We start from the raw sequence: 24,546 nt of genomic DNA, 5'->3' as shown, positions 1-24,546 counted from the left end.
ATTCTGACTTTATAACTCGCAATTCTGACTTTATATTTCGCAATTCTGACTTTATATTGCACAATTCTGACTTTATAACACAATTCTGACTTTATATCTGGCAATTCTGACTTTATAACAAACAATTCTGACTTTACATCTGGCAATTCTGACTTTATAACAAACAATTCTGACTTTATAATTTGCAATTCTGACTTTATATCTTCCAATTCTGACTTTATATCACGCAATTCTAACTATAAAATGCACTTCTGACTTTATATTGCACAATTCTGACTTTATATCTCGCACAATTCTGACTTTATAACACAATTCTGACATTATATTGCACAATTCTGACTTTATATCTCGCAATTCTGACTTTATATCGCACAATTCTGACTTTATATCGCACAATTCTGACTTTATAACACACAATTCTGACATTATATTGCACAATTCTGACTTTATAACTCGCAATTCTGACTATACCGCACAATTCTGACTTTATATCTGGCAATTCTGACTTTATAACAAACAATTCTTACTTTATATCTCGCAATTCGTACTTTATAACAAACAATTCTGACTTTATAACTCGCAATTCTGACTTTATATCTTCCAATTCTGACTTTATATCACACAATTCTAACTTTATAAAATGCACTTCTGACTTTATATCGCACAATTCTGACTTTATATCTCGCAATTCTGACTTTATAACACAATTCTGACATTATATTGCACAATTCTGACTTTATATCTCGCAATTCTGACTTTATATCGCACAATTCTGACTTTATATCGCACAATTCTGACTTTATATCGCACAATTCTGACTTTATAACACAATTTTGACTTTATTTTGCACAATTCTGACTTGAAATCATGCAATTCTGACTTTATATCGCACAATTCTGACTTTATATCACGCAATTCTGACTTTATATCTCGCAATTCTGACTTTATAACACAATTTTGACATTATATTGCACAATTCTGACTTTATAACTTGTAATTCTGACTTTATATCGCACAATTCTGACTTTATAACACACAATTCTGACTATATCGCACAATTCTGACTTTATAACTCGCAATTCTGACTTTATAACAAACAATTCTGACTTTATATCTCGCAATTCGTACTTTATAACAAACTATTCTGACTTTATAACTCGCAATTCTGACTTTATATTTTCCAATTCTGACTTTTTATCACACAATTCCAACTTTATAAAATGCACTTCTGACTTTATATCGCACAATTCTGACTTTATAACAAACAATTCTGACTTTATATCTCGCAATTCTGACTTTACAACTTGCAATTCTGACTTTATATCTTCCAATTCTGACTTTATATCACACAATTCCAACTTTATAAAATGCACTTCTGACTTTATATCGCACAATTCTGACATTATATTGCACAATTCTGACTTTATATCTCGCAATTCTGACTTTATATCGCACAATTCTGACTTTATATCACGCAATTCTGACTTTATAACACAATTTTGACATTATATTGCACAATTCTGACTTTATAACTTGCAATTCTGACTTTATATCGCACAATTCTGACTTTATAACACACAATTCTGACTATATCGCACAATTCTGACTTTATAACTCGCAATTCTGACTTTATATCTGGCAATTCTGACTTTATAACAAACAATTCTGACTTTACATCTGGCAATTCTGACTTTATATTTCGCAACTCTGACTTTATATTGCACAATTCTGACTTTATAACACAATTCTGACTTTATATCTGGCAATTCTGACTTTATAACAAACAATTCTGACTTTACATCTGGCAATTCTGACTTTATAACAAACAATTCTGACTTTATAATTCGCAATTCTGACTTTATATCTTCCAATTCTGACTTTATATCACACAATTCTAACTATAAAATGCACTTCTGACTTTATATTGCACAATTCTGACTTTATATCTCGCACAATTCTGACTTTATAACACAATTCTGACATTATATTGCACAATTCTGACTTTATATCTCGCAATTCTGACTTTATATTGCACAATTCTGACTTTATATCGCACAATTCTGACTTTATATCGCACAATTCTGACTTTATATCGCACAATTCTGACTTTATAACGCACAATTCTGACATTATATTGCACAATTCTGACTTTATAACTCGCAATTCTGACTATACCGCACAATTCTGACTTTATATCTGGCAATTCTGACTTTATAACAAACAATTCTTACTTTATATCTCGCAATTCGTACTTTATAACAAACAATTCTGACTTTATAACTCGCATTTCTGACTTTATATCTTCCAATTCTGACTTTATATCACACAATTCTAACTTTATAAAATGCACTTCTGACTTTATATCGCACAATTCTGACTTTATATCTCGCAATTCTGACTTTATAACACAATTCTGTCATTATATTGCACAATTCTGACTTTATATCTCGCAATTCTGACTTTATATCGCACAATTCTTACTTTATATCGCACAATTCTGACTTTATATCGCACAATTCTGACTTTATAACACAATTTTGACTTTATTTTGCACAATTCTGACTTGATATCATGCAATTCTGACTTTATATCGCACAATTCTGATTTTATATCACGCAATTCTGACTTTATATCTCGCAATTCTGACTTTATAACACAATTTTGACATTATATTGCACAATTCTGACTTTATAACTTGTAATTCTGACTTTATATCGCACAATTCTGACTTTATAACACACAATTCTGACTATATCGCACAATTCTGACTTTATAACTCACAATTCTGACTTTATAACAAACAATTCTGACTTTATATCTCGCAATTCGTACTTTATAACAAACTATTCTGACTTTATAACTCGCAATTCTGACTTTATATTTTCCAATTCTGACTTTATATCACACAATTCCAACTTTATAAAATGCACTTCTGACTTTATATCGCACAATTCTGACATTATATTGCACAATTCTGACTTTAAACACACAATTCTGACATTATATTTTCCAATTCTGACTTTATATCACACAATTCCAACTTTATAAAATGCACTTCTGACTTTATATCGCACAATTCTGACTTTATATCGCACAATTCTGACTTTAAACACACAATTCTGACATTATATTGCACAATTCTGACTTTATAACTCGCAATTCTGACTTTATATCTCGCAATTCTGACTTTATGACACAATTTTGACTTTATATCACGCAATTCTGACTTTATAACACAATTTTGACATTATATTGCACATTTCTGACTTTATAACTTGCAATTCTGACTTTATATCGCACAATTCTGACTTTATAACACACAATTCTGACTATATCGCACAATTCTGACTTTATAACTCGTAATTCTGACTTTATATTTCGCAATTCTGACTTTATATTGCACAATTCTGACTTTATAACACAATTCTGACTTTATATCTGGCAATTCTGACTTTATAACAAACAATTCTGACTTTATATCTTCCAATTCTGACTTTATATCACACAATTCTAACTATAAAATGCACTTCTGACTTTATATTGCACAATTCTGACTTTATATCTCGCAATTCTGACTTTATAACACAATTCTGACATTATATTGCACAATTCTGACTTTATATCATGCAATTCTGACTTTATATCGCACAATTCTGATTTTATATCACGCAATTCTGACTTTATATCTCGCAATTCTGACTTTATAACACAATTTTGACATTATATTGCACAATTCTGACTTTATAACTTGTAATTCTGACTTTATATCGCACAATTCTGACTTTATAACACACAATTCTGACTATATCGCACAATTCTGACTTTATAACTCGCAATTCTGACTTTATAACAAACAATTCTGACTTTATATCTCGCAATTCGTACTTTATAACAAACTATTCTGACTTTATAACTCGCAATTCTGACTTTATATTTTCCAATTCTGACTTTATATCACACAATTCCAACTTTATAAAATGCACTTCTGACTTTATATCGCACAATTCTGACATTATATTGCACAATTCTGACTTTATATCTCGCAATTCTGACTTTATATCGCACAATTCTGACTTTAAACACACAATTCTGACATTATATTGCACAATTCTGACTTTATAACTCGCAATTCTGACTTTATATCTCGCAATTCTGACTTTATAACACAATTTTGACTTTATATCACGCAATTCTGACTTTATAACACAATTTTGACATTATATTGCACATTTCTGACTTTATAACTTGCAATTCTGACTTTATATCGCACAATTCTGACTTTATAACACACAATTCTGACTATATCGCACAATTCTGACTTTATAACTCGTAATTCTGACTTTATATTTCGCAATTCTGACTTTATATTGCACAATTCTGACTTTATAACACAATTCTGACTTTATATCTGGCAATTCTGACTTTATAACAAACAATTCTGACTTTATATCTTCCAATTCTGACTTTATATCACACAATTCTAACTATAAAATGCACTTCTGACTTTATATTGCACAATTCTGACTTTATATCTCGCAATTCTGACTTTATATCGCACAATTCTGACTTTATATCGCACAATTCTGACTTTGTAACAATTCTGACATTATATTGCACAATTCTGACTTTATAACTCGCAATTCTGACTATATCGCACAATTCTGACTTTGTATCTGGCAATTCTGACTTTATAACAAACAATTCTTACTTTATATCTCGCAATTCGTACTTTATAACAAACAATTCTGACTTTATAACTCGCAATTCTGACTTTATATCTTCCAATTCTGACTTTATATCACACAATTCTAACTTTATAAAATGCACTTCTGACTTTATATCGCACAATTCTGACTTTTTATCTCGCAATTCTGACTTTATAACACAATTCTGACATTATATTGCACAATTCTGACTTTATATCTCGCAATTCTGACTTTATATCGCACAATTCTGACTTTATATCGCACAATTCTGACTTTATTTCGCACAATTCTGACTTTATAACACACAATTCTGTTATTATATTGCACAATTCTGACTTTATAACTCGCAATTCTGACTTTATATCACATAATTTTGACTTTATATCGCACAATTCTGACTTCATAACTCGCAATTCGGACTTTATATCTCGCAATTCTGACTTTATATCACGCAATTCTGACTATATTGCACAATTCTGACTTTATATGGCACAATTATGACTTTATATGGCACAATTCTGACTTTATATCACACAATTCTGACTTTATATCGCACAATTCTGACTTTATATAACACAATTCTGACTTCATAACTCGCAATTCTGACTTTATATCTCGCAATTCTGACTTTATATCACGCAGTTCTGACTATATTGCACAATTCTGACTTAAAATTCGCAATTCTGACTTTATAACTTGTAATTGCGACTTTATGTCGCACAATTCTGAGAAAAAAAAGTCAAGAATTGTGAAGAAAAAAAGTCTGAATTGCGTTATTCTTTTTATTCTGTGTCGGAAACAAGCTTCCATTATAGTTTACTATATATAAGCCTTTGAAAAAAATACAAGAAGCCTTTTAGAAGTTATTTAGCGGCTAGAAACACTTTTTGGCTTGAATGTCCTAATAAAAACTATAACACTTCAGAAATTATTCTGATTAAACACAGTGCATGTCAACAATATTACATTGAATCATTCATTACCAATGGAGTGCACAGCTGCAGTAAATGTAACCTCAAGGGCAATGAAGATGCCTCATGGGAAATGCTGTTTGTGTGCTCGCGTTCTGCAGGCCTGTAAGGACTTCCAGGATGAAGGGACATGTAAGGACGCATGTCCACGGCTCATGCTTTACGACCCCAACACCCACCAGCTTGTTCCCAACCCCAACGGGAAGTACAGCTTTGGGTCGACGTGCATCAAGATATGCCCACGTAAGGCGAGGCTGAAGTCAGAATGAGACACCATTCTTCACTATGTTTTTTTTTTTTTTTCTACTTGAACACACAACCAGATTCTAATTATATCTTTCTTGTGAATTCAAGCTGTTAGGTCTTGCATTGCTGCATTCTAGAGATTAATGTTTTAGGTGTTCAGTGTTAAAATATAAACAACACAATTCAGGTAAAGAGAATCACTCTGGTGTGGATCATGAGGCTGCAACTCAAAATCTGGTTTCTCAATAACATCTCAGAAAGCATGATAACCATGACAGAATGATTTTAGGCATTAGGATTGTGTTGCTCGTTGGTTGTGGTTAATGACTCTGGAGTGACTGATGGTTTGATGTTTTTCTCAGACAACTATGTCGTGACAGACCACGGGGCATGTGTAATAACATGCAGCCCTGGCACCTATGAGGTGGATGAGGGTGGAGTTCGGAAATGTAAGAAGTGTGATGGCCGGTGTCCAAAAGGTATGTCTTTTATGAAAGAAGTCTCTTATCTCTCAGCAGGGCTGCATTTATTTGTTCAAAAATATTATTACAATATAAAACTTATTTAACTTGTAAATCATTTATTCCTGTGATGTTAAAGCTGACTTTTCAGCATCATTACGCCAGTATTCAGTGTCACATGCTCCTTCAGAAATCATTCTAATATGCTGATTTGGTGCTCAAGAACCATTTCTGATTATCATCATTGTGAAAACAATTATTTTTTGTTGTTTTAAGTGCATTTTGTTCAGGATTCTTTGATGAATAGAATGTTCATGAAAGTTGATGTATAGTACAGCATTTATTTGAAGTACAAATAGGATAAAAGTTACATACTGGCTCAACATATTTAATAATTCAATTTATTTAAAATCTTGCTGACCCCAAAACTTTGAAACCTTTGATATACACATTTAATTTTATGTTTGCAGGATATTTGAGAAACACAAATTCCCTTTCAGTCGGTCACGTTCGACGTATGTCGGTTGCACCGACGAATTGGGACGTACGTCTCTGTTCCCTCCTTCAGGGAAACGAGGGTTACCATACGTAACCGAGACATTCCCTTTCAGTCGGTCACGTTCGATGTACGTCGATTGTAACGACGAATTGGGATCACTTCAGAGAGCCCCTATCAGCTTCGAGATTTAGAGAACGGGCCAATGGGCCATTGGCGTGCAAGATTTGCATCTCACGCTCCGCCCCGCGCGGGTATAAACAGGAAGCGAGAGCAACGCACTGACGTCATTCACTTCGGAGCCAAACTGCGTTGCTGAAGATAGACTGCCTGCTTTTCAGCAAGAGATTTTCAGAGAGAGAAGAGGACGCTCGTGTTGGCAACAAGGCACAGAACAGCGTGACCGCGTGCTCACCGCTGCACAAAAACAAACTGCTGTTTTTACAGCAAGCAATTTCTGTTGGTTCGGTGAGGGCGTTCCCATTGGTGAGAGCAGATACAGGCTGCACTATTTTCCTATATTCTGCCGCGGTCTTCCCTGGGTGCTTCAGCACTACTGAAAGAGCGTTTCCTCACAAAGAGAGCAACACGGGTGTGACACTGCGTCTTTTTCAAGATGTCATTCCACCCGTGCGTTTCTGGATGCGGTCGTTCCTGACGGTCACAATCGTTGTCTCACGTGCCTGGGCATTCAGCACGCTGAGGCAACTTTTGTGGATAGTTCATGTTCTCACTGTGGGAACATGACTATTGCGGTGCTTAGGTCGAGACTCGCCTAACTCCGAGAAGGTGGAGTCCCCCTTCCCATACCTCGATCTAGAGCTATCTCCCAAGATAGACCTACTTCGACGGATGGCCGGGGTGACCTGAGGATCACGTTCAGGGCAAACCCGCCGAGCATACCTCCGCAGGCCCCTGAACCCTCACAAGCGCCGCAGCCGGTGGTGCTTCCGGAAGAAGCTGCTGGTCCCGCCCATGGGCGCCCAGCGGTGAATTTCGGGGCACCCGCGGATGAGCAGATGTTGATCGCTGCATCAGAGGGGGAGTTCCAGTCCTCGGAGGATGAAGACTCGGCTGTACTGCCTCCCTCTGGGAGAGTGGCAATGGTCGATTCGGACCCTGAGTTGACGGCTATGCTTTCCCGGGCTGCCGAAAATGTCAGGCTTGTGTGGAACCCTCCACCACGTCCCGAACCTTCTAGGTTGGATGATTGGTTCCTGGGGGGGCGTCCCGCCCCAGTGCCATTCTTCCCGGAGGTGCATGAGGAGCTTACCAGGTCATGGACGACACCTTTCAGTACCAGAAACAGACCTCGTGGCTCCTCCCTCCTCACTACCCTTGACGGTGGGCAGGCCAAGGGTTACGAGAGAATCCCACCAGTTGAGCCAGTTGGGTCGTCAGTGGGTTGCTCTCGCTTCCTGTTTATACCTGCGGGGCGTAGCGCAAGATAAAAATCTTGCACGCCAATGGCCCATTGGCCCGTTCTCTAAATCTCAAAGCTGATAGGGGCTCTCTGAAGTGATCCCAGTTTGTCGGTACAACCGACATACGTCGAACGTGACCGACTGAAAGGGAACGTCTTGGTTACGTATGGTAACCCTGAAGGAGGGAACGGAGACGTACGTCCCAATTCGTTGGTACAACCGACGTACGTCTCCGTTCCCTCCTTCAGGGAACGAGGGTTACCATACGTAACCGAGATTTTTTTTTCTAAAGTTTTCTAAAGACATTCATACATTTAATGCCTTCAGATCCAAAGTTTTTAAAGATAATTCAAAGCATAAATTCTGTCAAGTTTTTACTGGTTGCATAAGTACTGAATTTATTATTGCCTTCAGGGCTAATTCTTCACCTAAGAAAAGAGTTGCAGTTAATATTTAATGTATGTGCTACCATCCCCAGTTTGCAATGGGCTTGGAATGGGGCCTTTGGCCAATGTCCTGTCAATCGATGCCAGCAACATCGACTCCTTTGAGAACTGCACAAAAATCAACGGAGGTGTTGCAATCCTCACCATAACCTTCAATGGGTGAGAATGATGTTTTACACGCTCTGATAACAAAGAATTGAGTACCCAATGCTTAGTACCATTCTATGTTGCTGAAAGACAATTATCCTTTGAATATTTTTGGTTACACTTTATTTCAATAGTCCACTCATTCTACTAACTATTAGTTACTTTGCAACTACATGTCAACTAAATCTCAGAGTATGTATTAGTAGACTGTTAGGTTAGGGTTTGGTTCGTAGAATAAGTTGACATGTAGTTGCAAAGTTACTAATGTCTGTTTGGGAAGCGTCAAAATAAAGTGTTAGCAGATATTAAGCAGACACTCTACTGATACTCTAAAGATTGGTATTTGACGTTTAGTTGCAAAGTTATCGATACTTATCGGTTCTCATTTTGATTAAAGTTATAAAAGTTATTCAGTGATTTTCTTTTTCTTTGGTGTCATTTGATTAACATTAATGACATAGATACAGTAGTTTTATTAGGCTGCTGTCAGTTTAAGAGCTGCACAGATTCAATATACTGATACACGTGTTTTCTTTGTCAACCATTTACGTTCACTTTAGACAATTCCGACTGTGTTTATGAGGATATTTTGACAATTTTGTGTGTATTTGTCTGTTCAAGCGGAAGAAGATGCAAAGAGAACTCAATTCAGTATTTGCGCACTGCATGAGAGGCGGGTGCTTGCACTTTGGATGTGTGTGCAGCACAGAAAACAGCGCACTAGTGCCGAATTTTGTTTTCTTTCGTGTCTTCTAGTGTGTGGATGGTTTGAAATCACATTAAAATTTGCATCGTTAAGGGGAATGGAAATGCTTATTTTAGTGAAAGTAACAAATTACAAATACACTTGTTACTGTAATTGAGTAGTTTTTCTCAGGAATTGTACTTTATTAAGTAGTTTCAAAACTGTGTACTTTTACTTTTACTTGAGTACATTTTAAGTGCTGTATCGGTACTTTTACTGCGCTTTTTTCCCTAAACCTGCCGTTGCTACATTGTTTATTTTTTTCCTGTCAATGTGATTGGCTAAGACGAATAATCAGTCCTGTGACTCTATGCGTCACGCTTGTGACTCCCGTGAGTCCTGTCAAATCAACCATGATATTAGCGACCAGCCTAGAGTGATAGGCACGTGCGCTTTATGAAAGGGGGCTGTTGCTGGTTACTGTATGATGACTGAAGTCGTGAAATTGCCTTAAACAATTACTAAAAATTGACTGCAGAATATTACATTTTCTAATATTTCTAATACATTTTCTAGCTTGATTGTTTGTCAGGCTTCAAAGTGCATTAGGCATTAACCAATCGTCACTGCTAGATTTTGTCCCTCACATCGATTTCGCTCAGCATATAAACGCATTAACCTGCTTTCTGTCAGCTTATTGAAGTGCATATTTTAACGTAATGTGTTCTCACATGGCGATTTAAAAATTTTGTCCATGTATGTAGCCTAGCAAATAACTTTCATAAAACATCAGATTTATATTTAAATCAGGTTTATTTTTTAATTGCACGCAAAAAAAATGAAAATTGTGAGTTACTCGATTCTGATTTCTGAGGTGTATTCTTTTTACAGAGAAAACCACTGTTCCCATTCAGTCGGTCACGTTCGACGTACGTCGGATGTACCGACGAATTGGGATCACTTCTGGGAGCCCCTATCAGCTTCGAGCTATCTAGAACCGGCCAATGAACAATTGGCGTGCGAGATTTGCATCTCATGCTCCGCCCCGCGCCGCTGGTATAAACAGGAAGCGAGACCGAATGCATGCTGTCATTCACTTCGGAGCCAAACAAGCATATGAAGGACTCACTCATTACATTGAGTATTTTTTTCCCGCTGCTATCAAGCAAGACTATCGAAAGGACCGGAGAACCAGAGGAGGACGCGTGTTGGAGGAACGGCACGTTTCAGCGGGATCCGTGCTGACTCATCGAGCTGCCTCTGAGAAAACAGAGAAAACTGCTGTTATAACAGCAACGCTGTTGGTCTGGGTAGGGCGTTTTCCTGTTGAGTACAGGCACGGGCTGCACTACAATCCCGTGCGCTGTCGCGGTTCCCCCTGAGTGCTTCAGCACAGAGCGTTTTCCTCACAAAAGAGCTTCACGGGTGACGTGCCGTCTTTTTCAAGATGTCTTACCACCTGTGCGTTTCTGGATGCGGTCGTTCCCTGTCCCCTGCTGACGGTCACAATCGCTGTCTCACGTGTTTGGGCACACAGCACGCTGAGGCGGCGTTTGTGGATAGTTCATGTTCCCACTGCGGGAACATGACTATCTCGGAGCTTAGATCGAGACTCTCCTACCTCCGGGCTGGGGGAGTCCCCTTACCCATCCCAAAACTAGGTCTACCCCTAACCCGGGTGGACCTGCTTCTTTGGATGGCCAGGGTGATCTGAGGATCACGTTTAGGGCAAACCCGCCGAGTGAAACTCTGCAGGCCCCTATTCCCTCTACTCCGCAGCCGGTAGAGCCTCCAAGGGAACCCGCTGGACCCTCCCGCGGGAGACCAGTGGTGACTTTTGGAGCTCCAGCAGACGAACAGATGTCTATCGCTGCATCGGAGGGGGAGTTTCAGTCCTCGGGGGATGAAGGGTCAGTTGTACTGCCTCCCTCTGGGAGAGTGGCAACGGCTGCCCCGGACCCTGAGATGGCTGCTATGCTTGCCCGGGCCGGCGAAAGGGTTGGGCTCGAGTGGAACCCTCCACCGTGTCCCGAACCCTCTAGGTTGGACGATTGGTTCCTCGGGGTGGGTCGCGCTGGTTCTCAGCGTCCCGCCCCGACACCTTTCTTCCCGGAGGTGCATGAGGAGCTCACGAGGTCGTGGACGGCACCTTTTTCTGCCAGAAACCGTCCGAAAGCACATCCTGCCCCGGCGGCCCGCTGCTGCCTCCACCCCGCTGCCGGCGGCAGCGCCTCCGACTACTCGTCACCGAGGACGTCCACCCGCCGCCCCCGCCAAGGCACCGCAGCAGCCTTCCACCAGCCGACGGCGTGGGGCCGGCCGTGGGAAGGATGTCCAGCCCGCTCAGGCCGCTGCCAAGCCAGGTGGCAAGCGCCGTCGCAAGCGACCCTGAGACGGGCCGCCCAGAGATGGAGGAAACTGCTCTGAGGGAGATGGCTGCAGCACCACTCCTTCCCCCGGAGGAGGGCCGGGGGAAAATCCTTTGTTTGTCTGTTCCGCCCCAAAACTTCAATAAAAGAGCAGTTTCCAATATCTCTGGGTGCCAAGAGAGCGCGCTTGGCGGTGGTCGACGCTCCCATGCCTCGCCACACTCAAGTACCTCTCCCTTCGCCAGCAGGGGACGCCGGCTGTCGGGACGCACACAAGCGGCCTCCCCACACTCGCACGTCCCCTCCGCGGATGCAGGTAAGTGTTGCACAGCACACTCAGATCCCGCTTCGGGCCGCTCCCATGCCGTCCGAGCCAGATCCCTGCGTTCCGCCTCGCTGCCCCGCTGCGGGTACGTCTGTGGTGGCGATGATCCCCCTTGCTCGGAGTCTGGGAGCCTGGCTAGCGCTTCCCAGCCCGTCTCGGTGGCTCCTCCATACCATCAGACTCGGCTATGCGATTCAGTTCGCCCGGCGTCCCCCCAAGTTCAGGGGCGTTCACTTCACGACTGTAGTGGAGGCGAACGCCATTCCCTCCCCTATGGTAGACGGATGCGTGCGCTTATTCTGCTCCAGTCGAGTTCCCCGGATCGGCGAACCCTGTTGAGTCCTCCGCAACCCGCGGCAGTCGGACGTGGCGGAGCGTTCAACGCCAGGTCTAACACTCGTATGCATTGGTGGAACTTGTGTTAGGCTGGGTTCCATATGTAGTGACCCCCACGGCGGTCCCATATGTGTATTCTTCCACGGTACGGCTCCCTACGGCGAGCCAGTGTCTTTCCCTCGGCAGAGTGTCCTCTGCCGTCCCAGGTACGTGTTGTCCCCCTCCACTAATTGGCCGGGGCCACCCCTGGGACTTCCGTATGTTGTGCTGCCCACGGCCAGCCCATACGTGTATTCTCCACGTGTTAACTCCCTCTGGGCATGATGTGGCTTCCGCAGCTGCCTTCACAGGCACGCTTTCCCAGCGTTATCCAATACAGTCAGCTGAATGGGTCTTGCGGAACAGCAGCTTGGACTCTCCCTGCGTGAACTTTCCCGCCCGCATCAGATCGGGGTCTGAGGGGCTCTTCGCTGGGCGCTGGAAGTGGTAGTAACTATGGCGTTTTCCATAAGGGACCCCAATTCGTCGGTACGTCCGACGTACGTCGAACGTGACTGACTGAATGGGAACGTCTCGGTTACGTATGGTAACCCTCGTTCCCTGAAGGAGGGAACGGAGACGTACGTCCCGTCGCCACAGTTGCTGTACCATCACTGCAGGTTGAGCCACTGCGTTTGGCTCCTCAGTGAAAAACAGCGTGCATTCGCTCTCGCTTCCTGTTTATACCCGCGGCGCGGGGCGGAGCGCGAGATGCAAATCTCGCACGCCAATTGTTCATTGGCCGGTTCTAGATAGCTCGAAGCTGATAGGGGCTCCCAGAAGTGATCCCAATTCGTCGGTACGTCCGACGTACGTGTCCGTTCCCTCCTTCAGGGAACGAGGGTTACCATACGTAACCGAGAAGTTCATTTTATTGATTCACGGTTCTTTAAAACTTGGTACCAATTTTCGATACCCGACCCTTCTTATAGTCATTAGAATGTCTGTTGAAGGAGCTTCCAAATAAAGTGTTAGCAGATATTAAGCAGAGAGTCTAATAATCTAATGATAGTTAGTTGACATGTAGTTGCAAAGTTAGTAGAATGTCTAAAGTGGACCATCGAAATAGTATAGTATTAAAAACATTTTGCCATTTGATTGGCATTTAGATTGATTGAGCCAATTTTTTTTTTTTTTTTTAGTGACCAGCGTACTAAAACTCCAGGACTGGACCCAGACAAGCTCAACGTGTTCAGAACTGTAAAAGAAATCACTGGTGAGAATGCAGTGGTTTAATATTGGATGTATGATGGTTAAAATGGTGTATAGTGTATGTAGGGGACTTTAGCCCCTCAGTGTTCATAAACTTCTTCTTCTCCCAACTCAAAGGCTACCTGGTGATTCAGCAATGGCCAAAAAGCATGTCATCCCTCAACGCCTTTGAAAACCTTGAGGTTATCCGTGGACGGATAAAAAAGCAGTAAGTCAATAAAAAATACTGCAGTCTCAAAAGGGGCTTTCGCACCGGGTAGTTAAATTAACTTAGTTATAGGAACTAGCCACCAGGGCAGTTCCTCAAACGAAATGTTGCTGTTTTCCTGGTTAAATTCGCACCGACAAAAGGAACTCCACTGAAGTGACATAAGCAACGCTTGTGTTTGTGACTTTTATTATGACGGCGCTGAGAACGGCAGAGCCTGAGCACACAGCACTCCCATTCTCCATCTCCATTAGTTAAGATCTGTTTAACAGTCTTGTCTAATACGTTATTAGATATAACTGTTATACAAAAAAGTAGACAGTATATGAAAAAGTATTAGCGTTGCCGTGTGGTTGATGTATAATGTCGCTAGCTGAGCAGAAATACATCAGTCGCTTGGTCCCCTCAAAGTTGCGTTGGATTTTCTCTTTAGCTTGAGATTACGAAAGGTTTGAGAAAGGTTGAGATTACCACCTATCACTGTTTTACATGTTCGTAGAGTTTGTTTGTGGAGTAAATATATAGACCGTAATCTGTCATCTGTGGCTTTTTGTTTTAAAAATGGCAGTCAGTGCTGGTTTAGACCCTACTATGAAGTAGGAGCTAATTTAGTTCCCCCAAAAGACGTTCCTAGAACTAAAATCATTCCAAATTCCTGCGGTGTGAACACCAAAAAGCGGGTACTTCCGCCATTAGTTCTAGGAGCTATGAAAAGGTTCCTCTGGTGCAAAAGCCCCTAAATATGTTGGCAATCTCAGAGAATTTTGATGGATTACGACAAATTAGGCGGCTGCTCCTGAATTAATCATTTTGTTGAGTCTGTTTTGCATGTACAGAACTTCCATCTCTCTCTCTCCTGCTCTCACAGAGGTGCATTCAGCTTTGCTGTCACCAAAACTAAAATCACACATTTTGGCCTGAGGTCTCTGAGGGAGATCAGTGATGGTGACGTGGTCATCACTCAGAACGAGAATCTCTGCTACACCATCCCTGAACACTGGAAACGCGTCTTCAAATCTGAAACCCAGACTGTCAAAATGTCAGCAAATGCCAATGCTTCCACCTGTGGTAAATGGAGTATCACAATAACACCTGTCAAAGAATTTCAGTTTAGTTCACCCTAAAAATGACAATTCTGTTGTTATCTCTCCAAACCTGTATAGTATGTGGCTATAGTATGTCTTTTTCTGTGAAGCACAATTGTTCAAGAATCTTCACACAGTCTTTTTCCAAATACAGTTCACACTGATCACATCTCAAAAAAAAGCACACAAAACATAAAAGCACTCCAAACGACTTCTGCACTTTATTCCAAGTCTTCCCTTGTGAAAACAAATGCACTTAATTGTATTGAGTCATATAATACGAAATTTAAGTTGTTCACTGAAAATTGCGATCACAATTTCTTCCCTATAATGATATAAAGCATATCCGAGTGAAACAGCTTATCAAACAAGAAAACAGTGTAGAGCAGGGATTTTGTTTTTATCCAATGGGAATTGGGTTCTGACCCGGTTTGTCCATTATAATAAATTTGCTTTTAAAACAGTGAAATTTATTTCGAAAAAATTGTTGACACACTCATAAGTACCGTTCCACTACTACATACGCATACATGTAAATTGTAAGAATATGAATAATACTGATGAATAAACAGTATAAGGTAACCAGTTCCAAACTAGTTTTTGCTAATAGAATAAAGTTAGTAAATTGGTATGAGCCACAACAGTCATTTAACAATATACAAAATAACACAAAGTGAAAATAAAGTGGCATTTTGGGAGACCAGAAACAACAGTTACTAAGGTAAATACATAATACTAACAACCTATTAATGAAACATGGAAATTCCTCCTGATGAATAGAATGAACTTCATACCTACATGCAAATCCTTCCCAGCTAACACACAAAGAACCAGTTACATAATTGAATGGTAAATATGGTTACTGATAAGTTTTTATGTACATCTCAGCATTAACCCTTTAGTTAATCACCCACATTATCCTCATTATTTTAATCCTCTTCATATGAATATAAGTGTGGCCTTTTTTCCTTTGTCTTCGCTCTCTCTCTCTCTTTAAGTGAAACATACCCTGGACATATGTTTTTCATATAAGAAGGCTCTACTGGGTCTTGTGGAAAGAGGGTCCCGAGTTTCTCTATTCTTTGCATGGAAGGGAGCTAAAGCACCTCAGTGCTTTGCTGGTGGAAATAATGATTACCAGATGTGTTGTATACATTACACTGATATCACGTGGCTCACGTTCTTATACCACGAGATATATATGATGTAATTCTTTTCCATTGGATAAGTCTGTTCTCCACCTCCTTTCTTTCTCTTATATCTATCTGAGAATTTTTTATTAAATTTTAAGATTTTCCTTCCCTCAGATCTGTGAAGTCATTGTCTTTGAATCACAGAGAAATGCTGAGAAGGGCACGAAACGGGACCAAATAATTGAACCTTTCAGTTACCAACATTCTTCTAAATATCTTAATTTGTGTTTAACAGAAGAAATCATACAGGTTTGGAGCAATATAAGGGTGAGTAAATGATGAGAGAATTTTCATTTTTGCGTGGACTATCCCTTTAAACCAGGGGTGGGCAATTCCAGTCCTCGAGGGCCACAGTCCTGCAGAGTTTAGCTCCAACCCTAATCAAACACACCTGAACCAGCTAATCAGTGTCTCCAGGATTAATATAAAGGCTACAGGCAGGTGAATTTTATCAGGGTTGGAGCTAAACTCTGCAGGACAGTGGCCCTCGAGGACTGGAATTAACTGTGCCTACGTCAACAGCTTTCACGCACGTTTTTCAAAATAAAAGCCTTGCACCAGAAAAAGGGAATTACTGTTGTTGGTGTTTCTTGAACCACACACTCACGACCGACTCTTGCGACCCACCAGTTAAGAAACACTGGTCTAGAGAACACATGAATTAAAAAATATAATAATGTGAAATAATCAAAAATGTATAATAAACACTGCAACATTCAATAAAAAAAACTAAGAATTGTTAATTTTAGTAACTTGACATCAGATATGCCTATGCCACAGATTGGACATCAATGATATCAAGCTTCCTTGGTTTTTGCATCTATCGTGAATAAAGCATATGAAATAAAGTAATTCAGTTTTTGGATTTGTTTGCATGGAAAATAACTGTGAAGATTCTTCAAAATGTTTCCTACATTTGACACAACAACATTTTGCAAAGAGTAAATAACACCATTCTCTCTTTTCAATACAGTCATCCATTTGTAATGGAAAGTTTTTCATTCTTGGTTTTACAGATTTTTAAGGTTGATTTAAAAAATGTGCTTGGTATATCTTTTGTGTTGATATCTTATCTGAGTGTGTGTGTGTGTTTGTGTGTTACAGCGAATCAGAACAGCATGTGTGATGAGATGTGCACTGCTGATGGCTGCTGGGGTCCTGGTCCCACTATGTGCTTCATCTGTAAGCATTACAGCCGTAAAAAACACTGTGTGGCTTCCTGTAACCTACTGGCTGGGTGAGTGAGAGCACTATTATGCCTTCTCAGTTGATCCATGTTCAAACTTGAATTAACAGCTCAACAATAGGCCCAGTCTCTTAATGCACTGAAAGATAATATAATAATCTCAATAAAATCAACTCAATCAAATCATGATTGGTTGGTTGGATGGATGGATGGATGGATGGATGGATGGGTGGGTGGATAGATGGACAGATAGGTGGGTTGGTGGATGGATAGCTGGATGGATGGATTTGTTGATTGATTGATAGGTGGATGGGTTTGTGGATGGATGGATGGATGGGTGGTTGGATTAATGGATGGATGGGTGGGTTGGTGTGTGTGTGTGTTGGTGATTGATTGGTTGATTGGTGATTTGGTTGATTGATTGATTGATTGATTTATTGGTTGGTGGTGGATAGATGGCTGGATGGATGGACGGACGGATGGATGGACGGATGGATGGATGGATGGATGGATTGTTTGATGGATGGATGGGTGAATGGGTGGGTGGATGGATGGGTTTGTATAGGTGGATGGATTGCTGGATGGATGGATGGTTGGGTGAACTGATGGATGGTTGGGTGGGGGCTGGATGGATGATTGATTGATTGATTGATTGAGTGATTGATTGATTGATTGATTGATTGATTGATTGATTGATTGATTGATTGATTGATTGATTGATTGATTGATTGATTGATTGATTGATTGATTGATTGAGTGATTGATTGATTGATTGATCGATCGATTGTGGCCAGCTGACTGTACATTATCTATTTTTTAAAAATAGATTTTTACTAAGAGTAATGTAGAAATAGAACAGGAAATGTTGGGGGGGTAAGAGGGGGGATATCTGAAAAAAGTGGCTCAATTATTAGTAAATTTGAACATATTTGGTTATTTCAATGATGATTTAAACTGAACTCATTTTTGTCGATATAGTGAGCCACGTGAATATGAGGTCAACAATACGTGTGTTGAATGCGACTTTGAATGTCTGCTCATGAATGAAACTCTGACCTGCACCGGCCCTGTAAGTATCAAACCTACAGCACCGCATGTTCTGCTAGATGCTAGTAAACAGTGTTTACTCTTATTTTTGAAATAGCTGATGGCAGCACACCAGTCTCTCAAACCAATGTTGTCTGTCCCTGTAGTGTCCTGGAGACACATCATTAAATTCACATCACTACAAAACTGTAGAAAAGTAGCTTGTTGCCATCTAATTGCCAACTTGTCCAGGGACCCGACAAATGTACAGTCTGTGCTAACTACAAAGACGGCCCGGACTGTGTACCACGCTGCCCGCAAGGCGTACCGGGAGAGAAAGACATACTCATTTGGAAATATGCTGACGTGACGCGCGTGTGCCAGACCTGTCATGAGAACTGCACCCAGGGGTGAGAGAAGCTTCATACGATGCTTTCATTTGAATGTAATGACATGAAACGGTCATTTGTGTAATTCAACCAGGTTCATTGGGGGACTGCAGTGCATACTAGTTGTGATTGTTGGATTTTATTTTTTGCTTTGCAGATGTACTGGGCCTGATCTGAAAGACTGCAAAGATTTCAAAAGGTGAGAAATAAATTTGTCCTTTAATGCTTTGTGATTCTTGGGATATTCCAAAAATGTGTCGTATACGATAGTGTTCATCCGTTAACACTTTATTTTTATTGTCAACATTCTACTAACTATAAGTAACTTTGCAACTACATGTCAACTAACTTAAGACTGGCCCACACTTACCAGATTTTCAAAATGTGAGAGAAAACATGACGATAAAAAAACATAGATTTAACAGTTTTGTTCCTCTTGTGTGTGGAGTGCCACGATGTGACCAAGACACACAAACAAATTCCAATTACAAACAACCAGAGTCCCGCCTGCGAAATCTCGCTAAATCTCTCGCGGCCAAACGTGAAACAAACATGGCAGACAATGGGCAAGAAGAAATGGCAATAATACTGTTTGGACTGCTTTTTACAGAAAATTTGTTGAAAAAAAGAAAAAGGTTTGAATGAAGTTGTGGAGAAGGCATTAGCATGGACTTTATATGTTACAGCATAAGCTGGAGGTGAGTCTTCCATCAACTCGCTTTTTGATTGGATATCGCTTTGTTTCACGTGACAATCTACAGAGTGTGTGCGCGTTTGTCCTCGAGGTTCCCCCCCACACAACAGGATTTCTGATCATAAATGTTCAACATGTTGGATATTTACGATTTCTGATTGGTCACTCTTAACACACCTCTCACACCAAAGGAAAATCTGATCAAATAATCTGTACAACCATCAAGATATTCAGGGGTTTACCTAGGATTGTCGCAAGGGGAGAATTGGACTAGGGTGACCACCATCAAACAAACCAAATGTGGGACGATTACTAAGTTTGTGTGGGACAATGTGGGACATGTTAGCAACACTAAAACATAACCTGAAACTGTTGTATAATCTTAAATTCAACATCACTGAGCCCAAAGGCAGCAGGCATCATGCAGATAACTACTTTTGAAACAGTTCTGACCAAGTGCAACTAAAATCCAACTAAATAAATAATGAAACAAATAAAACAACATTAAATTAGTTAATCTTATATATATATATATATATATAAAGATTAAGATTAACTAATTTAATGTTGTTTTATTTATATTTTATATATATATTTTTTTTTTTGGGGGGGGGGGACTGTAGTTTTTATTTATATATATATTATATATATATTATATATATATATATATATATATATATATATATATATATTCATTTATATACAGAACTATCCATTCGTTTTCTGACAGGGAACACATGGAACGAATCACCGCTCCACATTTTGATTGACAGCCGTCACAAGTAGGTTGTGACGGCTGTCAATCAAAATGTGGAGCGGTGATTCGTTCCATGTGTTCCCTGTCAGAAAATATATATATATATATATATATATATATATATATATATATATATATATATATATTCATTTATATACAGAACTATCCATTCATTTTCTGACAGGGAACACATGGAACGAATCACCGCTCCACATTTTGATTGACAGCCGTCACAAGTAGGTTGTGACGGCTGTCAATCAAAATGTGGAGCGGTGATTCGAATATATATATTCATTTATATACAGAACTATCCATTCGTTTTCTGACAGGGAACACATGGAACGAATCACCGCTCCACATTTTGATTGACAGCCGTCACAACCTACTAGTGACCGTGTTTACTCCTTTCTTTTCAACCATTGGATATGGTTTAAAAAATGGCTTTTGTATTTGTGTAAGGCGGGATGTTACTTCTGACGAAGCGCTGTTAAATAAAGGGTGAAAAACGATGCCGCAAAAATAATAAATAAAATGCTTTCTTAAAAAGGCAAAAGAACGCATGCATGTTTTCTCAATATGATCATTAAAAATCAAAAGACTGGTGAAAATGCGGGACAGGTGGTCACCCTAAATTGGACCCAAAATCTCCCTGAATATCTTGTAGTGTGTACCCAGCTTTAGTTGACATGTAGTTGCAAAGTTACTTATAGTTAGTGGAGTAGACTGCTTAATATCAGCTAACACTTTCTTTTGATGCTCCTTCAACAGACAATCTAGTAACTTTGCAACTACTTGTCAACTAACTCATTAATTTGCCACAACATGTCAATAGGACTGTCTGCTTAATATCTGCTAAAACTCTTTTTGTCAACTTATTCTACTAACCCGAACCCTAAAAACTTACCCTAACCCTACAGTCTACTAATACTCTAATGAGAGTTAGTTGACATGTAGGTGCAAAGTTAATTATAGTCAGTAGAATGTCTAAAGTACGCCATCGAAATAGTTTCTGTCAAGTAATAAAGAGGCTGTGAATTAGAAGATATTTTTAGAAAATGATACCGCATGATCAAGTCTTCATCCCAGTGGATTTTTGTAATAAATGAGAATGATGCATATGGTGAGAAACAGAGGAAGATGCCTTCCTTAAAAGAACAATGTGCCTTTCTGCAGATTGTACCAGATATAGAAATGGGTTTAGCATGTACAGGATGATAATGCATCATCCAATATATTATTAAGGGATATAAATAGGAACATTTGCTCATTTAGTTTTAGCACAAAACTGAAAACCATGAAAGATAAGATGACCAAAAAGCCCTGCTGGAAAATATATATTTTATATTTGATCATAAGTTATGAAATATATAGGTTTTGACATTTACACCTGCCAACCCACCAAATGCGGGTGGATTTCAGCAGTGGCGAGTAACTCCTACTAGGCATCTTGCTGGTTGAATTTTATAGGTTATATAATTGAAGGGGCAGGTCAGATACCTGTGTCTCTTCTTTTATACACCTATCCTTCTCAATGTTTCTTTTTATTATATCCATAACCTGACTAATCGAGGATAATCAAATTAAATATCTCTTTCTCTGCTTTCATATGTTTAGTTTAAAAATGATTGTAATTCTGTGTGATTTTATACTTTTATATATTTAGTTCAAGGATGATTTGGATTTTGTAGTTTTAAATCTAGTCTCCTCAGCTGCCTGTTCTGACCTCCTGCAGGGATGTGTGTTTCTCGCTCTCGAAGGAGAGCGATTGCGGTATCTTTGTTTAGGTATTGGGTGTTCTCTTGATAAAAGGTCAGAGTCCACTGACACTAACTAGAGTGTGATGCCCTAGTGCTTGTATATTTGTGCATTTCACATGTTCTGTGCAGGTTTGTTGGAGCTATCTGATCTGGGCCTGACCCCCCCTCCCGACAAGCAGGCGCCCTTTACGGCGTCCAAGGCCAATCTTACCCATCTGGGAGGGGTTTTGCGACAAGCATCCTGACTAAACGACGCCATTCCGGCATATCTATACATGTGTGACAAATGTTTAGGCTTTTAGGTCTCTGTAGCCAATCAAGGCTTTGGCCATCTGTTATTGTTGATGTAATCATTGTCCTTGTAACAGTATAACTGGTGGGCAAAATTCTCTGGAAGTTAGAGTCTGGCCTGCGATTCCACGAGAGACTCTGACGCTGGCTTCTGCTGATGAAACTGCAAACTATTCTTCAGTAAATTTTTCTTTAATTAATCTAACTCCTGACTCTTGGTCTTCATTTTTCACTACTGGTCCTGGGTCCTAAACTGTTACCCTAACATAATATATAAATTTTTCAATTTTAGTCTTTTAAAAAAAGCATTAAAAAATACCCCAAAAATGTCAAAAATAGATTATTTGATACATATCGGTACTGAAATATCTATAAATATCAGTGATGCGCGGGTCAATGTATAAACAACCCGCACCCGACCGACGTTTTCAACTAACCCGCCCGCAACTCAGACCGCAAAAAAAAAGAAGAAAATATTGTACCCGACCCGCTTCCTGACCCGCATTTTTTAAAAGTAGTAAATGCTCATCGTAGCTCATTGGGCCATTGAGAAAATGTTTCAGGCCCTGACGTGGTGCGCTCAGAGGTGCAGCAGCGAGAGCAGGAAGTTCTTGAGGCGGCCCATCATTTTCCATTTCAGCTGTCTAGATGCATATTATTGATGAACGCGATGTTTATGTTTCGACCCGGCTTGAAGAATTCATCAGCCCACATTTGGAAAACATTTGGAAAAGTGTGAAAGCCCTTAGGAGCGCAAACTGTTATTTTTCTGAATGCTGTATGATATAGCCTAGTGTTATGTAATACAGGCTTGATTTATTCATTTATTTCGTTTAATTTTCTTAACAATTAAGATGCTGCATGTGTTTATCCAGTCTAATCGAAGTGTGCGTCTCTCCCCCGACTTTCCCAACAAAAATCCCGCCCCCTCTCAGAAAATACATAAAACTGACTTTAAATGCGTTTAAAAGTAGCCTATTAAAATGGTACAATGGCATTGCTCAGTTCAACGTTTTGGGAAATCGGGCATTTTGTCCCGCGTCAGCATTTATTCAAAAGTTAATAACGCTCAACATTCAAAAGGTAAATAAGGATTTATTGACGATCCGACCGACCGTGACCCGAATATCATTAAAAATATTTTTGGATGACTCGTAACCGCGGGTAACCGCGGGTGGCCGCGGGCACCCGCTCATTTTGGATCAACCCGCGCATCACTGATAAATATGGAATTTCGACGTGGGATTGCGTGAATTGCACATAATATCAATGTAAAGAGTTGATAAAGAAAACGCATATGTAAGTCTTGGTATTTGGGGGCCAATATGACCCCAAACATTTATAGTGCAATTGTATAAAAAAAAATACACATTTTAATAATACAAATTAAATATATTTTTTGTTTACTTCCCATCTATACATTTATGCTGTGATTTGGGGGATATTTTTTTACCTATTTACTAGGGCTGGGTATTGTTACAGGTGTGCAGGCAGGAACAGGTAGTAGAATACTCCAACAACGTTTAATACTTCAGAAGACTCAAATCAAAGTAGCACACCATACAAACACGTATACACAAACGAGATCGGACAGAGACTGAAGGAATGGGAGGAACTTAAATACAAACACAGATGACTAACTAACGAGGGGCACAGGTGATACAGATGAGGGTAACTAAGGAAACAGACAAGTGGCGGGAAACTCAGACAAAGGAACATGTGATAACTGAAACCAGGAAGTACAAAAAACAGGAACTGTGACATAACGCCCCCCTCCCATTAGGCGCGTCCTCGCACCGTAGAAGACACAAATAGGGAGGGAGGGAGGGAGGGAGGGAGGGAGGGAGGGAGGGAGGGAGGGTGGGCACCCTGGAGTCCTGAGGACGGGAGCACTGGGGTCTGGCTGGCTGGGGTGCCTCCAGGGTGGAGCCGTGGGCGGCCATGGCGGGTCAGGAGCCGTGGGCGGCCATGGCGGGTCAGGAGTCTTTGGACGCCTTGGCGGGACAGGAGTCTTTGGGGGCCTTGGCGGGACAGGAGTCTTTGGGCGCCTTGGCGGGACAGGAGTCTTTGGGCGCCTTGGCGGGACCAGAGCCCCAC

At 40.2% G+C, this 24,546-nt stretch overlaps 1 protein-coding gene across 2 annotated transcripts in view; it reads left to right on the top strand.

The window, feature by feature from the left end:
• LOC307128368 (epidermal growth factor receptor-like) overlaps positions 1-22,653 on the top strand; it is a 54,388-nt gene extending 31,735 nt beyond the window's left edge. For both annotated transcript variants that reach the window (XM_079820178.1, XM_079820179.1), the window contains exons 7-17: positions 5,779-5,920; positions 6,286-6,402; positions 8,783-8,909; positions 13,794-13,867; positions 13,981-14,071; positions 14,940-15,139; positions 17,454-17,586; positions 18,514-18,604; positions 18,814-18,971; positions 19,108-19,149; positions 22,288-22,653. In XM_079820178.1, coding sequence (XP_079676304.1) covers positions 5,779-5,920; positions 6,286-6,402; positions 8,783-8,909; positions 13,794-13,867; positions 13,981-14,071; positions 14,940-15,139; positions 17,454-17,586; positions 18,514-18,604; positions 18,814-18,971; positions 19,108-19,149; positions 22,288-22,306 — 1,194 coding nt within the window. In that variant the 3' untranslated portion in view covers positions 22,307-22,653. The remainder of the gene's footprint in view (positions 1-5,778; positions 5,921-6,285; positions 6,403-8,782; positions 8,910-13,793; positions 13,868-13,980; positions 14,072-14,939; positions 15,140-17,453; positions 17,587-18,513; positions 18,605-18,813; positions 18,972-19,107; positions 19,150-22,287) is intronic.
• Positions 22,654-24,546: the final 1,893 nt, after the last annotated feature.

The sequence above is a fragment of the Gobio gobio genome (genome assembly GCF_949357685.1).
Source record: "Gobio gobio genome assembly, chromosome: 6".
NCBI classification, from domain to species: domain Eukaryota; kingdom Metazoa; phylum Chordata; class Actinopteri; order Cypriniformes; family Gobionidae; genus Gobio; species Gobio gobio.
The sequence above is the reverse complement of the archived record's forward strand: the minus strand, read 5'-3'. Positions and strand labels throughout refer to the sequence as shown.